Source organism: Pavona decussata, unplaced genomic scaffold, assembly GCF_977016875.1.
Source record: "Pavona decussata unplaced genomic scaffold, jaPavDecu1.1 SCAFFOLD_78, whole genome shotgun sequence".
In the NCBI taxonomy this organism is placed as follows: Eukaryota; Metazoa; Cnidaria; class Anthozoa; order Scleractinia; family Agariciidae; genus Pavona; species Pavona decussata.
Window position 1 is genome coordinate 236,059 of NW_028145496.1, and position 20,965 is coordinate 257,023.

General features: G+C 38.2%; 1 protein-coding gene across 2 annotated transcripts; it reads left to right on the forward strand.

The window, feature by feature from the left end:
- The first annotated feature begins 6,599 nt into the window (after positions 1 to 6,599).
- LOC146476168 (uncharacterized) lies at positions 6,600 to 20,647 on the forward strand. 2 transcript variants are annotated; one of them, XM_085114703.1, is made up of 9 exons: positions 6,600 to 6,792; positions 10,548 to 10,798; positions 11,439 to 11,553; positions 12,042 to 12,164; positions 12,336 to 12,458; positions 12,925 to 13,047; positions 13,232 to 13,354; positions 18,256 to 18,633; positions 20,017 to 20,647. In XM_085114703.1, the coding sequence occupies exons 1-9, from the start codon at positions 6,702 to 6,704 to the stop codon at positions 20,277 to 20,279; spliced, it is 1,590 nt and encodes a 529-aa protein (XP_084970829.1). In that variant the 5' UTR covers positions 6,600 to 6,701; the 3' UTR covers positions 20,280 to 20,647. The 2 variants fall into 2 exon arrangements, with proteins under 2 accessions (XP_084970829.1, XP_084970830.1); XM_085114704.1 differs by lacking the exon at positions 12,042 to 12,164.
- The last annotated feature ends 318 nt before the right edge of the window (positions 20,648 to 20,965 follow it).

Consider the following 20,965-nt stretch of genomic DNA (forward strand, 5'->3'; position numbering starts at 1 on the left):
TTCTTACAAAGCCAAGTGATTTATTTGGGGCATCGCATAGACAGAGATGGTAGACAACCCATAGAAGGCAAAGTAAGAGCCATCCACGAGGCACCCGCACCAAGTAATGTCAAGGAACTTCAGGCCTTTCTGGGGATGTTGAACTATTACGCTTGTTATTTGCCAAACGTGTCGACTATTTTGGCCCCTTTGCATGAGCTACTTGCCAAGGACTGCAAATGGACATGGGGTAAAAGACAGGTGGAAGCCTTTAACCGAGCTATTTGAGATATATGGACTCAAGAAGTTCCATCAGTATCTGTACGGACAGAAATTTTTACAGACCACAAGCCGCTTTTGGGTCTGTTTAAGACAGATAAAGCTGTTCCAACCATGGCATCACCAAGAATTCAAAGATGGGCCCTACGTCTAGCAGCCTATGACTATGAACTGGTCTACAAAGAGGGACAAAACCACGGCAACGCTGATGGCCTTAGTCGGCTACCTTTACCGGATACCATAGCGAGGGTCCCCACTCCTGGGGAAACAATACTCTTAATGGATAAATGTCCGGATAAAAGCCTGGAGCTTTATTATTTGAGAGAAGACGAACTTAGCACACACAATGGGTGTATTTTGTGGAGAAACCGTGTGGTCCTTCCAGCAAGGGGCCAACAACAGCTTCTGGAGGACTCGCACAACACCCATCCAGGGATAGTCAGAATAAAAAGTCTGGCGCGTTGCTACCTATGGTGGCCGGGGTTGGATGATGACATTGAAGCTTAGGTCAAGTCGTGTGAAGTATGTCAGTTACATAGGGCAGCACCGGCCGCTGCTCCCCTTCATCCGTGGGAATGGCCTGAGAAGCCTTGATCTCGTATACACATAGACCATGCAGGGCCAATTATGGGACAATTATTTCTTATTGTGATGATGCATATAGCAAGTGGATGGAGGTGTATCCAACATCCAGTACCAGTGCGACAGCTACCATAGAGCTGCTTAGAAGAGCTTTTGCCACTCATGGGTTGCCTGACATGTTAGTTTCAGACAATGGCACGGGATTCGCGAGTAAAGAATTTGGCAACTTTATGGCAAAAAATGGAATTTTACATGTGAAAACTGCCCCTAGACACCCTTCGTCTAATGGTCTTGTTGAGAGATCAGTCCGTACTTTCGAAGATGGGATAAAAAAGTTGGAAGAATCGGAAGGTACAGTGCACATCAAACTCAGCAGATTCTTGTTGGCATATAGATCAACGCCCCAGACAACAACTGGAGTTACACCAGCAGAGCTGCTGTTCAACCGCCGCCTGCGAACCCGACTGGATCTCATTCGACCTGATGTTAGGCAGCGCGTGGAAGCCCAACAATCATCCCAGAAAGGGATGGCGAGGAAGTCTTAGCGCACAAGGAGAACCCCAAGTTATTTAAAGGACTATGTAACTGTTTAAACGTGGATTAAAGTTGCCTTTAGTGATCATTCTGAGATTTTCAAGTACAGACATTACGGAACTATCAGTTACCCTTGTAGGAACTGTGTTTTGTGAACTAGGTGCGGGGAAGATGTACTGTATTGCGTGCATCACGTGAGATATGTTAGTGAATTGCAGATTATGCAAATACAGTTGAGTTGAGCACATGGCCGCCTGTTAGTAGTTGCTTGTTCGTTCGTCGTATTGATCCTCCCGCGAATACACTTTAAACATTTTCACATAATGTAATAAAGTCCGAGCCAAAATTGAATGCTCTCAATACAATTAAAGAGATAATTTCTTCTTAAAGTGTCAAAAGCTTTTTTAAATTCAATAAAAGCCAGAATGCCGGGAATGTTTTCGCTATCTGTAAATTCCATTATATCAAAAATCGATCTAACTGTTTCACCAATAAAGCGATCATTAAAGTGCTACTACGATCAAAACTTCATGTCACGTATGAAACAAAAATACGTTCTTTACAGCTTATCCGGTGTGGCTGTACCTGTCTTGGTCACTGAAATGAAGTTTGGGCCCCGTAAATTGAAAATATTGAGCCTTGAAAACTGGTGTTTTCGAGTCCGCCATTATAAATTTATGTTCCAGTGAGCCCGCGGTATGAAAGTGATTGGAGTTGCGGGATTTTTATTCAAACCTATTGTGTTTTTGTCGTGACGTAATACTCTCAAGTCGCTGATCGAGCGAGTACTGCAGTCCTCCTTCTGGCGACGAATTTCAGAGCTGTTTTGACCACAGAAAGCTCTCCTGGATCGTCTTCGCATGATATAGGCAAAGGAAATTAAGAAGTCCTGACTCTGTAGAGCTAGTTTCGTATGAAGAAGAGGCAGCCGAATAAGTTCAGCAGCTAGCGCTTTTGCTACAAGAGAAGGAAGAGCAGACTTTGCTGAGTCGTTCATCTCTCGGGTAAGATATTAGAGATAGAGATTGACATTTAGATGTGTTATTTGCTGTATTAACAAAACAGGCAAGCTTTAAAAGTGTAGTGCCTGAGAATCCTCAACAATTTCTCTTGACTACTAGCCAGTTCATTCCCCGGAGGGAGGCTACCGGAGACTCAGTTGAATTGAAATCGAAGTCAAGTTTAGGTTTTTAGCTTTGCTTTCGAAAGTTTGCCTTGGTGTTAAATTACAGTGCACAGTTAAGTTTCGGTTCCGAGTAAGCTTACTGTTTTTGCACTTTTTTACCATGGAAAAAGAATATATATTGTAGTGAAAAGCTCTGTACAATGGCTTGAATTTAAGCTGATCGTTCCCTTGTAATTGATGCTAAGTTTCCTCTTGGTTCAATATTTTCTCAGGTGCAAATGTTCAAATTGCTCCCTTGAGCGACTTACCAAGCCTGGAGAGTGCTGGTGCTGCATGGACATCATTGTATCCAGATTTGAATAAGTACAGTAATCAATAAACAAATAAATTTGCAAGGCAACAACAATTTGCAATGATTTGTTTTCTTCCCTTACACCATCATGAACAATGTAATAGTATTAACAGTCTTTTCTGTGTACATATATTTTTTTTTTAAGGTGGCTCACATCAGGTTAAACACCACTGCACTGGATGCTTTAACGCACTGAAGAAATGACTAGCTTTATAAATTAAAATTTATTAAGGCATGCTTTCTGGTAACAAGCATCCATCTAGGCAAATGAGGAAAAGTAGGAATTTTGCAAATATACATTGAAAACAATATTCTTGGGAGTTAAAGTTTGTGATTCAGGTATTAATTGAAATTTTTTTCGCTTATTCTAATGAAGGGTCAAATCAACCTAACAACAAACATCCTTTGTCCTACATGTCTAAGGGCAAACCCCCAAGCAAGTGTTGATGAGTTTGATACACTGTTGCTGTGGTAACAGTTCTTGTTGCTTTCACTTTTGGTGCAGTGAGAGATGGGCAAATGCATGCTACCTAAATGAAGTAAAGTTGAGACTGTTGTGAGCCACCTTTGATTTTTTTCTTAAGGTTGTTTTTCTTGATCCGTGTTTATTCTTAGAAAATGTAGATTCAATTTCATTTGTACAACAACAAATTTATTGGAGAAACAAGATTCTGGCACTCTTTTTCAAATGAACATAAAAATAAAATTATTAATGTACTGCAGACAATGAACCATAAACCTTATTCCAAAATGGCTACCATATTAATATTGTTTATATTCAAATTAGTATTTATTTAAAACCACACCAAAAGAGAAAACATTTGAGTTCTGGTTGCTATACATGGCTCAGGAATGTCTGTGCTTCAGCTCCCTATTAGCAGGGAGCAGGGGGTGGGGAGAGGGGAGGTGGAGTGTCATGAAAGAATAAGCAGTGAAAACAGAGGGTCACATAAATTTATGCTCTTGCAATTATAATTTATAGTATGACAGGGAGAGCGAGTTATATACAAAAGACAAAATAAAATTTGTTAATTTAAGTCATTATTTAACAAAAGCAAGACAATTATTAAGTATTAAAATATTAATGTAAAGGAAATGTGTAGCATAATGGAGTTATATGATGCCAATGGGCTCTATAGATGATTTGAATTATGTTGGGGCAAAATGGTTCCAGTAAGTAACTTACAGTTTGCCTCCATTCTTGTTTTCTTTTTCTGGTATTTGAGCTACATTGTGTTACCTGTTCAGGGGGAGGGTCATGAAATTTTATTTGCATCGCTATGGAGGGTCACATCATTTTCATTGCTCAATTTAAAATCTCCACCTCACTCCCCCTCCCCACTAATTTCTGACCATTCCCTAAAACAGAAGCCTATGTAATGGAAAGAGTTACAAAGAGGAGGCATGATGAATGAAGAGAAAACAGTTCTTTTTTTGCTCCTATTTGTCAACTGGTGGTTGAGGACAAAAGATCAAGAAAAGCCCTTGAGAAAGGTCAGTGCTCTTCAACTGCTAGTTTAAGGAGGAGCACTGGCCTTTTCTTGGCTGTCCACATTTTTCACGTGTTGTGCTCTGCAAGGCTTGTTTTGGCCTGTATTTAATAGTAAGAGCTGGGTTTTGACGTTGTTGCAACTCAGCGTCTGAAAAATAAATCAAAATTTAAAATACATTACCAATTGCATCTAATTGATAAGAAACAACTGAGTGTGAGGTTTTCTTAAAACCTTTCTTAAACCAAAAATTCAAACTATTTCTGCAAGAAAACCACTTAAAAGAAAGAAGGAACCCTTTTGTAAACGCCAAAGACCACCTTATCGAAAGCTGAGTGAAAATGGATAATTAAAATGGTTTTCTTCGCGTTTGTTTGCACAGTTTTTGCCACAAGCTTTTGCACAAGCAAAGTAAACACTAGCTTACTCTTATCGCACTGAGATGTTTTGGAAATGCTTCGGAGGGAAAAGCTAGTTCCGGGAGCTAGTTGCACTTACATTATTTACTCGTTCAATCAAAGTTTAGTACTTTAGAAACGCAATATAAAATGTGTATGAAAATTTGTGACTGCTATTTGTATGGGTGCTGAACAAGGTTTCGAGGAATCACCAAAGATAAAAAACAATGTTCACACATTTCGCCTACTTTACATAAGCTTACCTTTTGCCGCTCCTTCCCCTTCGGAGATTTTTTTCAGGTTCACGATCTCTTGATCGCTTACCCTTTTCAAAAGACCAGGTTTAATTTGTGTTCACTGACTAGGGGGGAATGCCAAGTGTCCCTCGAACTAAACCGAGAAAATAGCAAAACGTGCAAGACAACAAACTGGACCCACACATCTCTCGTTCTGTCGGCCGGACTCGCATGCAGCGCAATTTCTGCGCTCGATTAGAGCAGTTGTTATACCACTGAACAACACAGCGACTTCCCACCATTGGAAGAACGAAACATTTTTCGAAAACGTGTTCGAAACCGTATGAGAAGTTAGCCTCGTAGGGCCCGCCTGGGCTTCGAGTTGAGAGTCTGACGTCACTTGTTTCTCCCGGGTGACCCGGCCTCTGTTGTCATTGGACACCATCTGCCTTTGGTAACCAGGCCGCAGGAACATGGCGGTTCAATGGCAGATGAAAATTCGTGGAGTTTGAGCGCAAAAAAATCGCACTTTCCTTCATCTTATGAGGATGTAACTTGGAGATCATGTACTTTAGGACATAAACTACCAATCAATCGCAAATAAAAGGTATTCGAAAATTTGATCGTAGTAGCACTTTAACATAACCTGTTTGATTGTGGTGGATAATGCCTGGCAACGCTTTTTTAATTCTTGCTTGATTACTTTTGAGGTAATTTTGGCGTCAACATTAATGAGAGAAATGGACCTACAGTTTTCAATAAGTGTTCGATCTTTACCTTGTTTTTCAATAAAAGCGATGAACCCTTTCCTTTGAGAGCTGGACATTTCGCAGCAATTGTAAGACTCTTTTACACATTCTATAAAAGAGTCGCTAATAAGATCCCAACAGACTTTGTAAAATTCAATTGGAATTCCGTCATTGCCTGGCGACTTGTTACTTTGAAAGCTATCCAGGACGGTTTTTAATTCCTCAAGAGATATTTTGCTTTCGCAAAATTGTTTTTGCTCCTCCGATAAGGTAGGAACATTAAGGTTACTTAGAAATGCTTTAACAGCTTCATTTACAGTTTAAAATTAATTTTTTCTTGAGTAATTGCAGAATCTACTGGTCAGTTAATTTGTCTCTGTTTGCGTTCTCAGTTATCAGAAACTCTTTTCAATATTCCTAAGAATGACAGTGCTGAATTTACCAATTTTGCACCACGATCGTCAGCTGCTGTCATCATTAGTTATTTTTCGTCCCATTGTCAATTGCACTATACCAGTTAATTGCCTGCATTATTGATGTCGCCCCCATACTGTTAGTAACTATTTTTCTTATTTCAAACGCAAGTGCTCCCCGGGAAGTCTTTTCTCAGTTTAAGACTTCCTGTTTTGACATTTAATGCACTACTTTTTAAAATTTACAGCTGCTGTCACACATTAGTTTAATATCACGCCATTGTCAATTGCACTACACCAGTTAATTGCCTGTATTATTGATGTCGCCCCCATACTGTTAAGACTTCCTGTTTTGACATTTAATGGACTACTTTTCAAAATTTATGGCAATATATACAAGTGCCATTCTACAGCCAATAGGAGTGATCCATGGTCTTAATTCTGAATTCCAGGTGAAAACTGTTTCTTGCTGAGGAAACCACCCATATCTTTCTTGGTCTCGTATTGACCAAGACTACACACAGTGAATTATTGTTCGGGATCAAGTTGGTCCTTGTTCAAGTATGGCAGTTTGTTACTTCTCCATTCTTGATTTCCTATTCCTCTGTTTTCTTTGGGGAGCTTGGCTCCAATACAGCACTGATGCCCAACAAGGTTAGGAAAAAAATTTTGACACAATTTTATCGTTAGTTAACTTTAAGAACTAAATACAAGGGGTCACTAAATCTACAGTCTTTGGTTTATTTTGGATGCGCCAGACTTTACATTGTTATCTTGTTGTAAATATGGCAAAAATTTCAGTCCTTAAGGTTACTCAGAGGTAAGAAATTTCGAATTTTTTCTTAAATAAACTTTTTTGGGTAATTGCTGAAACAAGTAAGGGATGCAGGGTTTAATGAAAACGGTAGTTCGAAATCTTGAAAAGAACGCGAGCCGGCAAGTTTGCATATTTTGTTTACATCATGTTCATCGCATGTCGAGACGTTTTATACTGAATTTTACAGTGAGTCAACGTTCCATTTTGGATTTGCAATGAACGAAGTAAGAAAAGTCGCCTTGGGTGAAAATAAAGAAAAAACCGGGGCTAAAGATGTTGTTTCAAAACCATTCTCGTCGAAAGATATTGGGGCGAGTCGAATGAAAATAACTGCCTCGGCAGCTGAGAAATTCATTGACAAACTACCAGACAGTGGAGATTCCAACACCAGCGCTTCTCCTTCGGAGTCCGAATTCGAAGATGCCGGCGACGATCCAGCCACTTTCGCTGTTGTTGTCCGGCTCAAAAATTAGCAGCGAACTTCAGCTCGCAGAACCGATTGATGTATTGATTTAGACGGAGGTGTTCTCGCACCAGACTTAACTTTTCCCATAACCCTTCCCATAGCCTTCACGCGAATGTAAATAATAGAACTTCGCAGGGAATACTTCTTTGTGTTGGATGGGTTTTCTCATAAACCAATAGGGATAAAGAAAAAGCCTGACACACTTTGTTAGCCTATTATCTCCTGAATGATATTGTGCAGTTTGTTTGGTTGTGCGCCTTTACGTGAGAGTGGGTAATTCAGTTAAGTACACGTCGCTAGTATTGAATTTGCAAGCCTAGGAAGCTTGTTTATCCAAAAAAAGACGCTGACATTTTCGCAAACTTCAATTTACCAGCTTTACAGTGATATATAGTTTTCCGTGTTTTTATTTTATTTTAACACTTTTTTCCTTACTGTTGTAGTTTCCACTCCTAAGTCTAATTTAACTAGCAGAGCTCTTGAACCAGTATTATAAATTCTACTTCCCCCTATTTTATTTAACTGCACAGAGGTAGTGGCCAACACGAAAGCCTTGCTCCTTTGGCCACTACGCACTTCTTCCGTAGAATGTATAATCAGTAGATAAATTGCTTTGCACGTTTAATTTTTTTTCTTACTATAAATTATATTGTATTTCGTTGTAATAAGTGTGAATAAAAATGAATTGAATTCAATTGTCGAAAGCAGCGTGCGTACACAAGATTTCCCTGAAGACACTCGTGAAACCGATAGGTTGATTAAGAAAACTATGCAGCTTGTTGTTACAGTGGGGACAAAATAAAAATGTGTTCCGCTTACCTTCAAGAAAGTTTTTACTTCTATAGACAGCAAGAAGGGATTTTTCTTCAGTTTTATTTTATTTTTTGTGTCTGAATAAAAGGTGTAGAAACTAACATAAAGTAGGAAGTTTACAGCTGCCCATAAAAAATACATTTGTACCCGTCTTTTGACCAATTTGGCTGTTTATTTAAGATAAAATTGTCTCCTTACAACTATTCGCACACCGCTAGTACTCTGGTTTAAGTTAAGGAAAGAATTGAACTTCCTAATCCCAGCAAAGAAACATTATCTGCAAAATGCAAGAATGTAGCAGATGACAATATCTTAAAACGCTCGGCTCAAAATGAGAAAATGTTCCGGCCTCCCAAAAAGTCTCACTTTTTCATATTACACTACATTTATGTAAATAGATAGCACTACAATGGGTCGTTTGTGCTGCTGGTTCATGATTATATCGGCACTGTGTTGTTAAACGTTTTATCAAGATGATTTTTGCGCTAAGTTGTTTAGGCTGAAGTCAGCTTATTCGGTTCAACACTTAATTGATGAAGATAAATAGTTTGGATCAACACAAACGGAGAAACACAACCATTTATCTTTTGCCTTTTTTCTCCCATATTTTCTCCTCTGTTTTAAAAGGAGTGTAAGTATCTGACACAGATGCGCTGAAATTCGGTATGTTTTATATTTCAAAGACAAAACAAATTTTCGAAATACATTTCATCCGCATTGACGTAATAATTCACTTTGTTGAAGAACAAATAGAAAAAATGTCTTATTAGAAGTATTAATCGTATTAAAAAATTGAAAAGTAAAATGGAAAACATGGTGTAAGCCCAGAGTATTATATCACTGAGCATAAGAACAAACAGCCACTGACCGAGGACAAAATTTTGTAACCTGTATTGATCAAAATATTTTGTATCTTTAACACCGTATTTTATGCTACGTTGAAGACATTTTCATTTTTATTATAAAGCAGTCAATATCAACGTATCTCATGCAGGAAACTTTGCTTACTTAAAGCCGTAAATTTCGTTCAAGGGCTTTCCACGTTGTTTATAAGCTGCAATGAGACCATACTTTTACGTTCATTCCTTGAAGTTAACCGTTCTTCAGATTTACCGGTAATTCGGCGTAATGTTCCGTTCTGAGCCATCACATGCGTGGACTTTTTCAGAACAATACGTGCGAATACAGCAACACACTTTATCAGATCCTACTCAATTTTGACGTTGGTGTCTACGAATCAAAACCGTAGATTCAAAACTATGCCAAACAAGATATAACAGACGCAAAATTCATCAAACGCCAGTCATAGCAGGACACAGACATTCATCACAACGATCTTAACTTTTGGTCAAATTTTGAGACAATTTAGCACCACGATTTCGAACCTTTCTTCACGCAGGTGTTTGCGGATTCCATTGATCAAAGGAAACTTTTAATATATCCGCTACGACAACATAACAGTTAGATTCAAATTGGAGATGAATAACAGAAAAACAAAGGCGCCAAACAAAGGAATGTCTCAAATTATAGCTTTTGTTTTTTACCGAGTAAACTCACTGAGTTCCTGTCGATCCTTGTTTTTGTTGTTTATGAGATAAGTTGAAGCAATCTCCTTATCTCACATTCATAGTACATTCGTCAACATATTTAAATCGGTCGTTTATTTTACACTGAGCAGTTCACGGTGACGATAAAAGTGTGTATGCTTTTTTTAGTTTGCATTATAGGAACAATTACTGGTATAGAAGATGCTATACCGTATTTTCTCGATTAAACGTCCCGGGCGCTTATTTAAAATTCGGCAGTTTTGACCCGGCGTTTTTTCGAGGCCGGCGTTTAATCGGGGTCCGGCGTTTATTAACGAAATGCGATTTTCAGCCATTTTTCCAGGTTGAAAAATGCTGCGGCCCCAATAATACAACACGAACACGGATACATTGCTATATTTTATTTCGCTGTGCAGCAACTATCCCAGTTATGTTACGCCGGTATTTTTTTTTTTTTTGAACGTTTATTAACATACCAAAACAGCATACCGTCCCTGATACCGTACTTGGTATGTCGTAACAGTGCCATTCAAGAAGCTACTATTTACTTGTAACCGGTCCTTGTGACCTCGACCCCTAATAAACGCCGGGACCCCGATCAAACGCCGAAGCCCCGATTAAACGCAACCGGCGTTAATTTAAAACTCGGCAGTTTTGACCTGGCGTTTATACGAAGCCGGCGTTTAATCGGGGTCCGGCCTTTAATCGAGAAAATACGGTATTTATATTCTCAAGGTCTATTTAGATTTTCACTTTTTCTTTGTAGATGGCTGCCGGCGAGTGAAGTTTCTCCCACCAGAAACTGGCCAATACCTCGAAGGTCACGTGTTTATAAACCTTACCATCGGAATATACACACAATGTGAACATCGATGTGTCATGGAGAGGAAATGTGTTTCGGTCAACATTGGTCCAACAAGTAAAGATAAGGTTATCTGTGAACTGAGTGATTCAAATCACTTGCAGCACCCGGACAATCTTAGGCCAAGAAATGGTTGGACATATAGAGGCACAGAGGTATGAAGTCTAAATGTGATGACAATGACAACGAGGAAACACTTCAATGTTTCCGTTGATTGGTTACCTATCCCTCCGCGAGAAGGAGCTAATTGACTCGTTTAAGTCTCTAACGGGATTAGTTCTCCCCTCAACTTTTCTCGCCAGTAGAGGCTCTATTTTTTCCCAAGAATTTCAGTGTCTGACCAGAAGCGGCCCAAGCTCAGTACCTGATAGCAAGGACCTGATGTTGATTTATAAACGTTGTATTGGAAATTCACTTCAGCTCTTAAAATGCTAAAATGCAAACATAAGTGTGGAAATGAACTTCTGACTGTCGGCGGTCTTTCCAAACGTTCGGCTGCGGGCAAGTATTGGCTTTCTACTTCACCGCAATGCTTTCAGGATTTCCGACATAGAATCTCATCAGTAGCACCATGCCAAATTCACCTATTTACGAACGATTGAAATCCGAAGTGTGGAAACCGGTTAGGGGTGGATGACCGACACGAAAAATACAGAAAAATAAAACAAAGAACGGCTACTACTTGAAGAGTGGTCGCATGCGCTATGATAGGAAAAATATATATTTTACTCTTCCTTTGCTTAGAATAATTATGAATATTTACAAATTTATTACGAATGCTGTTTTCCTCGTCAGAATCTTTGCTGCACTAACCCTTGCCTTAACAATGGCACATGTCTTATGGGGTATACAGACAAGAAATATCTTTGTGAGTGTGCCGCCGGATTTACAGGGGAGAACTGTGAAATAGGTAAATTCATTATTGTCATGTGAGAAAATATGATATTGAATGACTGTTTTGATACATTTCCTTATTGTTCTTAAGTGACTCAAACTATATTCCACTTGGACTCATGCAGGTTGTTTTTGTTCACATAGATTTCCCAGCTTCATATTAAAACTAGAATTTAAGGCTGACTGGAATTTTTCTAACTTCTTATTGTATTTAGGAATCAGAGAACGCATATAAGAGAAAGACAATTGCGCAAATATTGTTAGATCTAAAAGATTTTAGGAATCTTTTTCCAAAAATGAATTGAACGTTTTCTAGAAATTCGCTTATTTCGAATCAAGGTTGTATTAGTGGAAATGTATTAGCATATTTATGAACCGCAGTGAAGCTGAAGGCTTGAGTTCGACATATGTATAATTGGTCAATCTTCATATAAACGAAGTTCAGTTTCATCCCTGGCTGGTTAGTTTCCTCTGCTCTCTTTTATTGTATTCTCTATTATCTAGATATTGATGAATGCAACAATGGTTACCACGACTGCAGTAAAAATTTTTCCTGTGCCAACACTCCTGGATCCTTCAACTGCACCTGTAAGCCGGGGTTCACTGGTGATGGACGATTATGTTTAGGTACAGTTTGCCGTTTGATCCATTTCCCTAGTTTATTATCTTAGGGTAAATTAGTACTTCGTCGTTACACTTCACGAAAAATATAATTAGCTGTTCCAATTACAAGACAAGTTCCATTTATTCCCCTTTCAAGCGGTTTAATCTCTTTTTTGTCATTTTATATTTTTTTAGATATCGATGAATGCACAAAAGACAACCATAACTGCAGCAAAAATGCATCCTGTGTCAATACCGCTGGATCTTTCAATTGCACCTGTAAGCCAGGGTTCTCTGGTGACGGACGATTGTGTTTAGGTACAATTTGCCGTTCTATTCATTTCCCTTGTTGATTATGTAAAGGTAAATTAGCACTTGGTGGTAAGCCCTCAGGTAAAAGCAATTAGCTATTTCAGTTGTAAAACCGGTTCCATTTAATCCTTCTCCAAGCAGTTTAATCTCGATTCTGTAATTTTACATTTTTCAGATATCAATGAATGCTCAACAGGTATCCACGGCTGCAGCAAAAATGCATCCTCTGTCAATACCCCTGGATCCTTCAATTGCAACTGTAAGCCGGGTTTCATTGGCGATGGACGATTATGTTTAGGTACAATTTGCCGTCTGTTCTCCCTAGATTATTGTGTTGACGTAATTTTGAAGTTTAGAACGTTGTGCTTACCCTTCAGGAAAAAAGCCTTTAGCTATTCCAGTTGTAAAACCGGTTCCATTTAATCCTTTTCCAAGCTGTTTAATCTCGATTCTTTAATTTTACATTTTTCAGATATCAATGAATGCACAAAAGGCATCCACGACTGCAGCAGTAATGCAACCTGTGTCAATACCCCTGGATCTTTCAATTGCACCTGTAAGCAGGGGCTCACTGGTGATGGACGATCATGTTTAGGTACAGTTCGTCGTCCTATTCATTTTTCGAGTTTATTGTCTTAAGGTAAATTTGGCGTTGAGAAATTTGTGGTAACCCTTTAACGAACAAAAACGGCATTGGCTATTCCAATTATTAAACAAGTAGCATTTATTCTTTGTCGAAACGGTTAAATTACTTTTTTGTCATTTCTTATTTCTTTTAGATATTGATGAATGCACTAAAGGCATCCACGACTGCAGCAAAAATGCATTCTGCCTGAATACCCATGGATCCTTTAATTGCACCTGTAAGCCTGGGTTCAATGGTGACGGACGCTCATGCTCAGGTAAAACTCTGGTCTTGTTTTTTGCCAGGTTTTAATCCCCTAGTCAAATCGCAAAATGCAGCAATTTTTGGCCGACTTCAACGATCGTGTAAAGTAAGAAAGTAGATAACCTAAGAAAAAATATGTTTCAACGAAGTGAGGTTGTATTCGAAGTGTAACATTTTGTTACGCTTTATTTCAAGTTGAGAAACTGTGTGAACCGATCTTGGGAAATGTCCTCAACGCTTCAAATTTATTTCACGTGATGATAATTGATGGCTAATAAAACATGCTTTTATTCTTCGTTACTTATGTCTTCATACTATGACTGAATGACTAGTGTTAGTGTATAATATAAAAGTGAAAGAGGTGCAAATCATGATACGTTTAAATCTAGAAATGTTCTGCAGTCAATAGAAGTTCATAGTCACGGGACAGCCATCTTGAATAAACAACTTAGAAGCTTTCTGCGATTCTCGAAACATACGTTGGAACTCGCGTTTAATGAGTGTCTTAAAGTATCTCCCGTTTAAGGAGGCTCGAGGTAGTTTTTTTGGACTTGAGGGGGAAGTTTTGAAATTACAATCTCGCATACAAGATAAACTCTGATCTCCTTAACACTACTTCATCATGTCAACATATGATCAAAGTTAAATTTCTCATCGGTTTCCAAGCAACAGCTATTACCATAGCAACGGAAGCGCATAGCCTCTCATTTTAAACATTGTCGATTATCTCGAAATCTAGTCAGACACTTTATGACGAGACTTTAGAGATTTAAACTACTCAATCTAGACAACTTGTAGGCGAAATAAGAAAAAAATCTGTATGAGCGTTTTCAAGTAAAGAATGAATCAATTTTTAGGAGGTGATTTTGTTTATTCCAGCATTTTTCAACAATATCTCTGACAAAATAAAACTTGACACTTTGTCTTTTCTATTAAAAGGTCCTTGCTCATAGAAAAACATTCTAAATGTATATTGAGCTTCATGGGTGTCTCCGATTTTAAGATATTTATGTTTGAAAACAGTGAAAATAAAGCGCAGATGAATGGAAAAGTTTCTACTTTGCACAAATCGAGATATCTTTAAAATACCCCGGCAGATTTTTCTTTTAAATTACAAGGGGTTAGAGTAAGAATTCTTTTCAATATTCACGCAAGTTTTAGGCTCAAGAACCGAAACCGGTGTTAGATAAGAAGGTTGAATCTTGGTCAAGTTTCAGTCATTATTCGCTTTCTCCGAACAAGAATTTTATTTTGTTTGTCCCGGTCTATTCCACTGCTATTCACGTGCTGTGAATATTCATGATTACGTGAAGTCGTGCAAAAGGTAACATTTACATAAATTGGGGGCTTCACACTAGAGCTTGTAAGTATAATCTAAGTGCACTTGAAACCTACTTGAGTGTGAAGGGGTAAAACCTACCAACTTGAACTTTACTTAGTGACCATGGAAACGTTCGTAGTTCAAAGAAGCCGAAGTACGCCGCCAAGTATGGCCAACAACACACTTGAGAACGTACTTGACCAATAGGAAAAGGGAAACCAACTGAAAGCCACGTGCTGCGGTGCCAGGACAGATAAACATTTTGCCGTGAACTAAAATTAATCAAAAAAAAAATCAAAATGGATGGCTGGAGATACGCCTCGCAGTTTGAAGACTCCATGGAACAGTCTTTTTTGTAAGTAAACATAAAAAAGTAAAAGCCGATACAAATAGTTAAACTTACGATCTTATTTGAATTTCATCTTTAGAGACAGCCTGAACCATCGATTTTCAGTTCAGAAGATGTCGCCTGTTCTTTTGTTTTGTCGCCAAGTACTCGTAAACAATGAAGTACCTATGCATTTCCTGTAATGTTAAAACTCTCTGAGTTTTTATTAAAGACAAAATAAAGAGTAAACAACATAAAACGTTTTTCCGTTGCAAAGTCCGGCGAGCAATCGCATTTCTGATTTTACCGCGAACGATGATTGACAGCTTGTGCTTCAAGTGTATACTTTGTCACCAGGTGTGAAGCCAAGTTTTCTAAAGTGCGACTTGAGATTTTCAAGTACACTTGAATCAAGTGCTTACTTGAAACTAACTTAGCTTGTAGTGTGAAGCCAACAAATATATGCTCCTGCTTCTCAAGTCTTCCATTGTAAATTTTACCTTTTGCACGACTTCACGTTATGATAAATATTCAAAGCACGTGAATAGCAGTGAAACAGACCGGGACAAACAAAATAAAATTCTTGTTCGGAGAAAGCGAATAACGACTGAAACTTGACCAAGATTCAACCTTCCTTCTGACACCAATTTCGGTTCCTGAGCCTAAAACTTGCGTAGATATCGAAAAGAATTCTTACTTTAACCGCTTGTAATTTAACAGAAAAATCTGTTGGGGCATTTTAAAGATATCTCGATTTATGCAAAGTAGAAACTTTTTCATTCATCTGCGCTTTATTTTCACTGTTTTCAAACATAAATATCTTAAAAACGGAGACACCCATGAAGCTCAATATACATTTAGAATGTTTTGCTATCAGGAAAGACCCTTTGACAGAAAAGACAAAGTGCCAAGTCTTATTTTGCCAGAGATATTGGTGAAAATTGCTGGAATAAACAAAATCACCTCCTAAAAATTGATTCATTATTTACTTGAAAACACTCTTACAGATTTTTTTTAAATTTCGCCTACAAGTTGTCTAGATTGAGTAGTTTAAATCCCTAAAGTTTCGTCATAAAGTGTCTGACTAGATTTCGAGATAATCGACAATGTTTAAAACGAGAGGCTATGCGCTTCCGTTGCTATGGTAATAGCTGTTGCTTGGAAACCGATGAGAAAATTAACTTTGATCATATGTTGAAATGATGAAGTAGTATGAAGGAGATCGAAGTTTATCTTGTATGCGGGATTGTAATTTCAAAACTTCCACCCTAAGTCCAAAAAAACTGCCTCGAGCCTCCTTAAGGAGCTGTATTTCTCACAAAGAATAACCTTTCTAGTAGCTAATTGCAACAAAAAATTTCGCCAAGTGCCCTCCTGTTCCGCAGTGCGCGCCCTTCGCTGTACATCCGCGAGTTAATCCTTCCTGCGGCTTACGCCATATCTTTCCTTTGGGAGCGCGTGGTTGATCGTAGGGGTTATATTTGTGAATAAAACTCACCCCAACTAGGTAAAAGGCGATGTTTTTTCGTTCAAACTTTGTTGTTGTAGTATTTCCTCTTTGCTTTGGCAAATTGTACACGTCTTTTGAAGTCTGTTTTAGTAACACACCCTTCTTTCTACTATTCAAGTAACGATAGCCATTCGAATGAAGGAACCGTTGCACGGTGCGACAGGAAAGTTCTCTCATCTCCAAACCCGCTCTTTCCATTAACCTCTTTACAGTTAAAATAGCCATCTTCCTCACGTAAAGTGGTGATGTGTCTTAAAAGGAGACGTTCTTGACGAGTACTCAACTTCCGTGTTCGTCCTGGTAATTCTTTTTATCTGGCGCGCGACGTCTTTGCTTTGTCTTTAGCCCTTGCAAAATCCTATAAACAGTGGATCGAGAAAGACCACACTTCTCCATAATTTCACATAATTTCACTTTGTCTCATCCCCCTATACTTTTCTGCAATGCGGACAAATACTCGAGTTTCTTCTGGGATTTTCCCTTTGAAAGCCATATTGCACAATTTATTCCACTTTCTCAAAGCCCTTGTCACGTCACCACAAAGTTACATAATTACCTGTCATCAGCGTGTTCTAATTACTGCCTATTATGCACCAGTGTAAATCGAAAGTGTCCATAGCGTAGATTAACTGGTAACATAAAAGACTCCTGATGAAGCTTTCTTTTAAAGCCATTTAAACTACTGTACTTCAGACAATCGACGCCAAAATTGTTTATACATTTACCTTTTTGACACCCTATTTCGTCACTGTGATCCCTTTTTTCCCCCTTCGCTTGTCCTTTTAGCCCCCCCCCCCCCCCCCCCCCGCAAACAATGTTGTGCAGCAATTGCTGTGATCTCAAGGTACAAACAAGCAACATTGGATGCGGGAGCGGGGTCTTTTCCACAGATTAATGCGCGAAAAAAAAGAGTGGTGTTCTTTGGTGCACTGAAACTACTATAGTAACACAATATGTCAACTAATTAAATCTCCGATAGTAGGTGCAAGAGAGGATCCTCTCTTGCTAGGTGTAATACAACAAATAAGGTTTTCTAAACTTTCAAACTTTTCTTAAATATATTGTCTTCACGTTTAATTTATGATTGTCCTAAAATTAAGCGATATGGCCTCGACAGAAAGAAAATGGACTTTTTTCCGGTAAAGTTTTATTTCTCAGGTCTAATTTACAAGGTAAACGTATATGAAGTTCAGAAATTCTTGCAAATGAATTCGGCTTCTTCCTGAAATTTGAAAATAAACTTATCGGAATTCTGAAGAAACGAACGAGCTACACAAACACGACATATAGCCAGTACGATGGCGGGTAAAAATCAGGCACTTTCCAAAAATATTTATTACCTTGATAGCAAAAGACACTCTACATTGTAAGTCCAGAATATCTTTGAAAAGCTGACAAGAAAAAGGCCAACGATTTCAACCCGACAAAGGGGGCACGAACATTTCACACAATTCTTGTCGTATGTGGAAAGAAATCATACATATAGGGTGATTTTATCTTTAGGTACTCCTCTTTCTTCCTTCAGCTTGAAATTTCTGAAAACAGATCTTCACCATAAAAGCATGTTGTGGCTACAAGAAAGAATAAACTAAGAATATGAACTGGAAAAGTGTGAGTAGATCAGAAAATGAGAAACCAACTTGTAACTTTCCCGAGAGAAAACAGGAGTCAACGAGAAACATAAATGGACCTTTCTTCAGTTTTGCTTTACGCATCCGGTTACAACTTTAACCCAAATTTATTTTGTTGTTGTAGTTTACAAGAGCTGCTCTGAACTCTACAAAGCTGGTAAACGAACCAGCGGTGTTTACAAGATCAACCCCGACAATGGCGGTGCCTTTGATGTGTACTGTGACCAAACAACAGACGGTGGGGGGTGGACTGTGTTTCAAAAGAGACTAAACGGCTCGGTTGATTTCTACCGCGGATGGAACGACTACAAACGAGGATTTGGGAATCTGAGGGGTGAATTTTGGCTTGGATTGGACAAGATTCATCGCCTGACAAAAGAAGGAAGCAGGCTGCGAGTGGCTCTTGAAGACTGGAGCGGAAATACAGCTTATGCCGAGTATAACGCATTTGCCGTTGGAGATGAGGCGGGCAAATACAAGCTGAGTTTGGGATCATACAATGGTAGGCATATTTAACCAGAACAGGATATTTTGATGGAAGAAGAAACTTTTTAAGGCTCTCAATGATTGAAACTGAGATACTCGGCCATTACACACTGAAATTGAAACAAGAGTTGGTGAGTTGGTGAAACTGAAACTTCATCAGAAAAAAACATAAAAGAGACCATGAAGATAAAGAACGTTTCAATGGCGAAATAAAAAAAGCTTCACCATAGAAACTCAAAACCGCGCGTTCAAAACTAAACTCACGATTGTAAAACAAAACATCTCCGTAAAGGATTCTTAGTCGAATTCTTGCAACAAGTGAACTAATGTACAGAATCAAGCTTACTGATTTTTTGTTTTACCACTTTGCAGTTTTTGTGAAAAGTTCTAGGAAGAAAAATTCTCCGGATGTCCATTTCATCAAATGAATGTACATTTGTAAACCGATTCTTATTTCACAGTAGCTGAACAATAGCTTTAGCAATAATTTCAATTAATTTACTACAAACAGATACTAGATTCGGTTTTTGCAGCAATAATGGAAAGAAATTTGATGCAGTACTGAATTGTATTACCCTGTCATACGTAAGTGACTTCTTTACCACTCTTCAGATCTGTTGATGGTTTTCCCTAAATTTGGCCTGTTATTAGCCAAACCCGTTTTTACAAGAAAATTTTAAGGCAAAAATTGCACCAATTTAATTGATTTTTAACTTGCTTTAAATACTCAAACATTAAAGGAAACCTCCACTCTCGAAACATGTTAACGTTACATTATTGAAAATACAATATTCTTTGAAATTTCATTGGAAAACATGGAAATAATATTTCAGTTTCGGAAAAAAACATGATTTGATTATCGGCTATTTTCGCTTTCAAATTTCCCGCGCGCCGCCATCTTGGATTTCATGACGTAATAAGGTTGCTCAATTGTTTTACATAAAAGAACTTCTGCTGAATAACAATAGCGGCAACCTTACACGTCATGAAATTCAAAATGGCTGCCCCCAGGAAATTTAAAAGCGAAAGTTGTCGATAATCATATCAATTTTTAACACACTTTAATGACATTTCTACGTTTAAGACAAAAATTTAGAATTTAGACTCTATATCCAACGCTTACCAGTCAATTTGTTGTGAGACTGGAGATTCCCTTTAATAAGATACTACCTCGTGGAATAAATATTTTTCTTTACTATCGACTTAATCATATTTTAATTCATATTCGATTTTACTGGTACATGTAGTACTTTTTCTTATTACTAACTGAATGTTTGCAGAGGTGCCTTTTTAGTTTTTATTTATGCAAAATAAAAATCACATGCAGGTACTCTTATTTTAGGAGACATAATATCATTGCCCTGTACCTTTTAAATTCTTCTCGTGTGTGTTTTTCTAGGAACTGCTGGTGACTCGCTCTCTTATCATCGTGGCATGGCGTTTAGCACCAAAGATCGAGACAACGACATCAATAGCGTGAATTGTGCCATGCGATTCAAGGGAGCCTGGTGGTACAATGCCTGTCACAGTTCCAACCTGAACGGCCAATATCTTGAGGGCCAACACTCTTCTTTTGCTGACGGTGTGAACTGGAAGCACTGGAAGGGTTATTCCTACTCTGTTAAACGAGCTGAGATGAAAATCAAACCTGTAAACGTCTAGAACTTAGTTTCTTGAAACATCTAAGTCACTTTCATTTATTCTTTTTAGTGATTTGTTTTGCCATGATGCATGTTTTCAAAGATTAGCGTTCAAGTGCTTTGTGCCGTCTGAGTTAATTGTCTCTGGTTTTTGCCAGGCCCTCTCTAAACTTATTCGTCTACTAAGTTTATGTTTATTTTTGTTGTGAAGTTGAGACAAAACTTCCATGTTTTTGAACTGTCGCATAAAAACGTTTTGAAAGTCGATAAAGACATTAAAAAAAACATGTTTCGAATGAATATCCATCTTAACCAATTTGTCTATCACGATTTAATAAACAATTATTTCACGCGAGTGCTTGGAATATGAGATCATCGATAGGCAACGAGGCGCGCAGTACCAATAATAATTCCATATCCAACAAGCGGGAGTGCGATAATTGTTTTATTAAAAATAACTAGGAAAATATAGTTAGATCTTGCTGACTTCAATTTGTAATAAAGACTACTGTGAAACGGCTTAATCAGTGACATCTACTTCTCGAGCATGATATGATCGATGATATCACATGACCGCGAAGGAAAACGAAGGAAGTTAAAACTCTACAAATATACTTCAACTAGTCGGATCCAGTTTTCAAAAGTATGCCTGTAACCAAAAACGATAATTTATGTACCTTTCAAACAGTGCGTTATTACAATCTCCAC